At 33.5% G+C, this 7,448-nt stretch overlaps 1 protein-coding gene across 1 annotated transcript in view; it reads left to right on the top strand.

Annotated features, from left to right (window-relative positions):
- The first annotated feature begins 6,111 nt into the window (after window positions 1–6,111).
- The window catches only part of LOC149419932 (uncharacterized), a 37,314-nt gene continuing 35,977 nt past the window's right edge, over window positions 6,112–7,448 (top strand). The window contains exon 1 of the mRNA XM_089637093.1: window positions 6,112–6,920. Coding sequence (XP_089493219.1) covers window positions 6,802–6,920 — 119 coding nt within the window. The 5' untranslated portion in view covers window positions 6,112–6,801. The remainder of the gene's footprint in view (window positions 6,921–7,448) is intronic.

Here is a 7,448-nt window from a genome sequence, read left to right as displayed (position 1 = left end):
AGTTAAAATAAAAATTAAGCTCTTCTTAAAGCAGAGACAAGCTACTAATAATCTTTGAACAGTTTCATCTAATAAGATAACAACGACATTATTTTAGCAGGTAGGTAATTCCTAACTTTCCACTTCCTCATCCTTTTCCTACTCTTTTCAGTCTTACGACATACCCTAACTGGAGATGCAATAATCCCCTGGCTCCGAAAAGTCGGGAGCAGTTGGTACTTTTATGCGGTATAATCTTGGTTTGTAAAAACATACTTTATATACGATATTTAAAATTCAGTTGAGACTCTAGTTATCCACAGCCTAGCGATATTTTGATATTCTGCAACAATGTTTTATACAAGTATCGTGCAGTCAGAAGCATCTTCGTCCACCGTGAGATTTGGGCAGAGACTTGTGACGGGTTGTTTCAGAGAATTTGAACAATTATTCAAATTTCAAAGTTAATTTTCAAGATCTGTGAAAGATTAAAACAGAACGTGAATGAACACAGAAGCCGAAAATGAACGTTAAAATTTGATGAATTGTTCAAATTCTGTGAAACAAATCACCCTAATGATACGACCCAAGTCCTTTAGTGGATGCAAAGAGTATGGATACTAGAGAGACAGCATGTGAAGTGTGCCCGCGCGCTCCAAGTGTGAATTTTGTGGAATTTTACGGAGACGGCTGACATTAGCTTTTACACCTCGGTCGCGTATTGAGCTCCTAGTAAAACGTTGATAAAACATAGAAAAATGGTCAACTGCGCCGTAAAATTGTGTAAAAGCAATTCTGTGAAGAAAATTAAGAAGAAAGACGGCCTTACCTTTCACATATAAGTATTTAAACACCGCTCAATTAGACATTTTATAGTTAATTTTTTGACGAGTCCATTTCAACTGCCATCAGCCAGCACGGACATCCCGGAATCACGCGGCGGACGAATGTCAATGGGCCGAATCAGTCAACTTATTTTATAATAATTAAAAATTACCAACAAACCTTTATTTTTTATTAATTATAACACACGTTTATAATGATTTGTCTTGTATGGTGACCTGATAAATCAACACATCGACGATTCAACACGAATTTTAAAAGTGGTATAAAGTCATGGAAAGTAATGAAACAAAAACTTTATTAACTGGGTTAAGTAGGTTAGGTTAGGTTTTTTTTTCCTTCGTTTTTAATGCCTTTATAATGTACTTTTAAAATGTGTGTTGAATTGTCGATGTGTTGATCAGGGAACCGTCTGTATATATATATACCTAGGTCGTACTTTAAATCCCAGTTTTGTGAACAATCGCGCATGAGCGCGCGTCGGTACGACGAGATGTGTGTCACTATTTTAGGTTTTTGATAAATAACTCTTAAAAGTTCACTTGTATCACATTTTATTTTTTTCCGGTGTAGATAAATATTCTAAGATATTCCGTGTTTTTTTATCGTATTTTTGGAACCATGGCTTGATGTTTATATTTATTCATTTTGTATCATGCCTATAAATTATTTAAAATTGTTATTCATGTCTCCTGTACTTATCTTTAATTTGATTTTTTTTCTTCTTTTTTTGTTATCACTGTAAAACTGTAGAGTTTTTTTCTTATATTATTTACGACCACTCCTTTTCTTAAAGTCAAGCACCAGCTTCCATAGGGAAATAATAATGCACAAAATTGTACTATGCAAATCTGTTGATTAAATAAAATAATACTACCTAACTCTATATTATCAAGTTATTCGTAATCCGGAAATTTTTGTCTTTCTTTGAAAATAAATCTTTATATATGTATATATAAGAAATCTCGTGTCATGGTGTTTGTGGTCGCACTCCTCCGAAACGGCTCGACCGATTTTTATGAAATTTTGTATGTATATTTTTTAGGTATGAGAATAGGTCGTAAAGTATATTTCTTACCAATAGGTGATTATGTGTCCCTCCGGGTCAGCTAGTATATATATAGTTGATACACTGTAACACTGTAAAGTTATTAAATTTGACTTTTATGTCGTTTTTAGTGTTTTTATTAGAGTTTTTTCATCGAACTCTTTCAGCCAGATTTTTATTTTTGATTTGTATTCATGAAACTTTTTCAATATTTTTTTTTATCTGGAGGAAGGATGTTGTCAATTTTTGTTACAAAATAAATTAAGTTTCTTCATCGCAATATAGGTTTATAACTTGCAATGTTTTCTGTATTTTTGATTCGTCTAGTGTGATGGATAAGTTTTAAGTTTTTTCTTATATTATTAACGACAACTCCTTTCCTAAAAGTCAAGCACCAGTTTACATTAGAAAAGAATATAATAATGCACAAAATTGTACTCTGCAAATCTGTTGATTATTTAAAATAATTCTACCTAATACAAAAAAAATCTATTCAAACTGATGAATTGCGCAATATTAGCACCAAGGAATGGCGTTGCGAGTTTCAGCAAGTTCATAACATTAGTTTTTCACCCAATTGCACTTGCTATACATTCCCTGAAGATTGATACCGATTTATTTGGACGCGCACTACACGATTCGATCATAATCTTGATTTAGCAAAAAAGAGTTACGTGAAATCAGATTTAGGTAATTAACAATAACATGTATGGTACAATAAATAAATAAACAATATGTATGTCTTTTTTTACTTCCCTTTCTGCACTAGTTAATTTTATATTTTTACCACCATTCTTTGTTTGGCAAATAATGCGTAATGCGCTGTATGCCCAAAATGTGATAAAAAATTAAGGATGTTTTTTTAATAAAAAATAAATAAAATAATCTGCAGCCCGTTCACAGTTCGGCCCTTAACTCTGACCCACGGCCCCCTCCGCGCTCGCTTACCGCTCTTCCCCGTCTCTATCCCCCCCACAAGGGCGTTGACAATTATGGGAGCTTCATTGGTTTTGCGTATTATTTAATACATCTCGACAAATTATGCCGCTTCCATTGATCCTAGTTCCATGAGTGGATGGCATAGGGATGAAATTCTCAATAACAAATTCATTGGGTGCCGCGTTTTTTTCAGGCACAAATAATATATATGAAATCAAATAAAACACTTTGTTTATAAAAACCACGATTTTTTTATTATTACATCTACCGGTTTCGCTTCAGTCGAGCTTCATCAGGATGTGAAATATAACTAAAAACTAAGCCAGAGGTCATGCATATTTATAGGAAAGCAGAGGGAGACAGAATATAACACATTACTTTAACTTGTAAATCTCCTCTCCTAAAAATTGTGCTGATATGGAAGAGATATGTTGATGACATATTTTGTATTTGGTCAGGTACGGATCGACAGTTAAATATCTTCCTTCAGCTTTTAAATTATTTCCATACCCAAATTCAGTTTACCCTAGAAGTAGGTGTCAATGCTTCTCTAAATTTTCTAGACCTCACGCTCACTCTGATAAATAATAGAATATGTTTAACATATACCGAAAACCGACCTACACAGACATAACTATCCACAATAAGTATTTTTTGTAGGTACTTTATTTTTTTCTTGGCATAATTATACTAATACAAAAAATACTGGATGATTTCCAAGGCCAAGTTATGGTCTACTCGCAGTTTTTAAATAAAGCATCTGTAATGTTTCTAAGCCAACTAACTTTCAATCCAAAACAAATGATATTGCATTACTTCGCTTGCATCGCCTTAAAATTTATATATTAAAACGATATTTTTTTAACTCATCAACGAATATCGTTAAATAGTCGATTTCTTGTATGCCACACCTCTTAGATATTTATTTTTTTAATAAATAACGAAAATACCAAGAACCATTATTTTTATTATCGTATATACGTGGATGCTCAATTGTTCCGTTGATTTCACAATAATTAAACAAATAATTTTTTATCGTTAAATGCTTTTCAGCAACATCCTTTCTAGATTAGTTAATTATTGTTCATCATTCAATGTCCTTATAGACGATACAAACTCATTGAACTTAATTATTATATAAATACACGGGATAGTCTTAATTCAAGACAAATCAGTCCCAATTTTGAAACCTCCAATTAAAATATTATACTATAACCTTTAGAGGAAGCTACAAGCCAAAAATGTGTACATTCTTAGTATACCTTATATTGTAGGTAATAGGCATTAAAATCGCTTGACAAACGGAGTCTAGAATCGTTCGATTTCAAGCTCAAAACTGGTATTTATTTATTTTGTAAATAATTTTATAAGAAAGCAAAAAAGTGAATCAAGTGAAACTGTCACAGATAATCTTAGCTATAATACTGTATTTTTTCAAAGTTGTTTCGTTTACGCGTTCATACATTTCTATTGAAAAAATGTTTTTTTTAGTAGTTTACATTTATATTTTTAATTGAATAATTTGTTATTTTATTTGTATTCTACTCAAGCGAAACGATAGGAAAACCTTCAATTTATCTAAAACATATATTTTGGAATTCAAAATGTACACCAATTCGTTATAAAGATTAATCAAAATAGTGATTTGGCATTAAACTTCGCCTTAATGAACGCAGGAACATTTCACGCAGGGCTAACATTACACGCACAGACAACCGCCGGTCACAGGTTTGAAGGCCTCAGTGCTCTAGGGGCAAGTCTTTGCACTAGGAATTGAGTATTGGGTAACTGGGTATAAAACTATTTTTATTTCTATTATTATTATGTAAATTGAATGCACTTTATTGTACTTTGATGTAATTTATTAAGACTGTTTTATGTAAAACGTCCTATGGGCGTAAATAGATAATCTCTTTTTAATAATATACTACGTATATCATCATCACTGATTGCACAGACTGTTATTATTTATAAGGTAATAACAATAAACAAAAAGGGGAATCCTTCCTGTGAAGGTTGCAAAAGTGAAGCAACTTAAACGACCCTGAAAAAAGCAAGCACAATGAATTTCAATTAAAAATATAATAACGTTGATTGTCCTGTTAGTTTATTTCCTGTTGAGTTGTACTCTATAGAATTGTAGTCACTTTTTCATTCGACTCGAGTGTTACTTGTACGAGTCCTCGGTTAGTTCATGTACGACTAAGTGTGGCAGGGTGTGCATTTTCAGAATCGGTTTACCGGTAAAGTTGACTAAATTTCGCTGTCGAAATACCGGTTTAAATATTTAATTTTTTCCGTTATTTTGGTTACTTATTTTTGTATTCTACGTATGTATAATAACTACCAAATAACTTTTGCACGACAAGCAAATTTTGTAAGTTTGACGGCCTCCGTGGTCAAAGGGTAAGGCTCTTGACTTTAAATCATTAAGTCCGCGGGTTTAAATCCCGGAATGCAGAAGTAAAATTTAGTTGATTAATTTTTGTTATTTCACAATTTAATTTCTAAATTTAATAATAAATACGGACAGAGGACGTTTGAATACAACATACCGAAGATATTTAATTTATTACCTGACACGATAAAGCAATGTAAGTCTATGAATAAGATTAAATATATGGTGAAAAATTGGCTATCGGAAAAAAAATATTTACTTTAATATGTATGAAAAAATCGTTGATTCTGTAGATATAAGATGTAAATTATAACTTATAAAAATGTATATATAACTAAACTTTAAGCACCTGTTGACAAGCCAACCCAATTGGCTTAGCAGGACTTGTTTCAAGAGTGTGAGATACTCTCAAGTATCGTCCTGGTGTAAGACCACCATTCAGAATTGAAAAGTTGCTTGAAATTGCTTTATCCTTGTTTGGTGACCATATCTGAATAGCCAGGGACTTCCCCACCTTCCTCTTCCCCATCCACTTCCTTCGCACTCTACCTTCAGCTTCATAACATACCCCAATTGGGGATGCCATAGTCTCCACGATTCCAGACAGTTGGAGGCAGTTGAGAGACTCTTTTGAAGTTTCACATACGGTTATGTAGGTATACGACATGTATTGCGTAATATTTTTACCGGTTTACCGGTTGTAACGCGATTTTTCTTTCATTTTACGCATCCTAATTGAGAGATTATGACTTCACCGCTGACTGTCTTATCTGATGTCTCGCTGGTTCTACTAGTGAAGGAATCCCCCGATGACTAAGTACTGAAATTAAAATGAACCATATTAGCGAGGTTTACCGCACGAGACTCACTAGTCTGTCAACTACCGCGCGGGCCGCACGATAATCTCTATACAAGCGTAAACCGTTCGATACTCGTACTCGTTCAACGTACGATAGTGACAATTGGAAAATCGCAAGAGTTCACTAGTTCAACTACCGTACAAAAGTCACTCGACAAGCGTACTCCGTCCACCAATCGTGCTCTTTTAAGGTGCGAAAGGAACAATAGGGAAATGACAAAATTTCAATAGTTCATCGACTACCGCAGAAAAATCAGAATACAGCCTACAAGTGTACACATTTCACTACTCGTACTCATTCAACTTACAATAATCGGAAAATCGCAATAATAGTTCATTCGTAAATCATTCACGCCGGTAATAACACGTAATAACGTAAACACTTCAGATGTGCGCTCGGCGACTTGGCGTGCATGCATTGAGTCTTGGCTTGAGTGCCGGCTGTCAACAATAATTAAAACCTGTTTTTAGCATTATTTATATTTAAAAAATATGTGAAAAATGAAATTGGACATGGTGTGATTTGAGATAAACTCAGTTATTAGTTTTTACAAGCGTGTCCTGCGCGACGAACGTCTGTATACTTAAAATAAATTAATGAATTTCATTGGTTGTTGGACTACGACTTTGTAAATGAGTTTCTTGTGTCGGTCTTTCCTCGTTTTAAATCCCCCGTAGAAGTGAAAGAAGTTATTATAGTTTTCGAGGTGCGATGTATGTGATTTTGCAGTTATCATGAATCACGTTCACGGAATTGCTTCGTATGTTCCTGATAGGATTTATTTACCTGCAGGACATGATTACAATCCTGAATCAACCGATGATGGAGTTCCAGCCCATCAGGAAATTGAGAAGTTAGTAAAACACGAATATATATATTTATTTTAAAAGCAATAATTATTAGCCTGAAACACTCATCCACATTGAAAAATCTCCTGATAAAATAACCCGTGTCCTTTCGATTTCCGGTCGACAGCTCTGACCACTGAGCTATGGCGGCTTATCTCTTATCCGCGAAATAATTCAATATATACTAGTGTTTCATTCAACAATTACTGCTTGTTATATTTTACAAGAATATGTATTCATTAATTCAATTATTGTAAGCGTTCAGCTCAACACATTTCAGAGTAAAAATCCTACCTTCAGAAAGTGATGTTCAATAATTCGTAATACAGGATGGAGCAAAAGTAATCACCCTATTGGAAAACGCTATAACTTTTGCAAATGGCGCCAAACGTCAATTCGGTTTTAACATTTGTAAAGTAAACAAACGCAGAATACAAATCGACAATACATAAATCGGTTTAATCCGCAAGAACGAGGAATAACAAACAGTACTAAAGTTAATCATCAAGAAAAGAAATATCTGCAAAAGAACA

Source organism: Hesperophylax consimilis, chromosome 11 (assembly GCF_061612785.1).
Source record: "Hesperophylax consimilis isolate HC1 chromosome 11, BYU_Hcon_1.0, whole genome shotgun sequence".
Lineage (NCBI taxonomy): Eukaryota > Metazoa > Arthropoda > Insecta > Trichoptera > Limnephilidae > Hesperophylax > Hesperophylax consimilis.
This window is presented reverse-complemented; position numbering and strand designations above follow the sequence as displayed.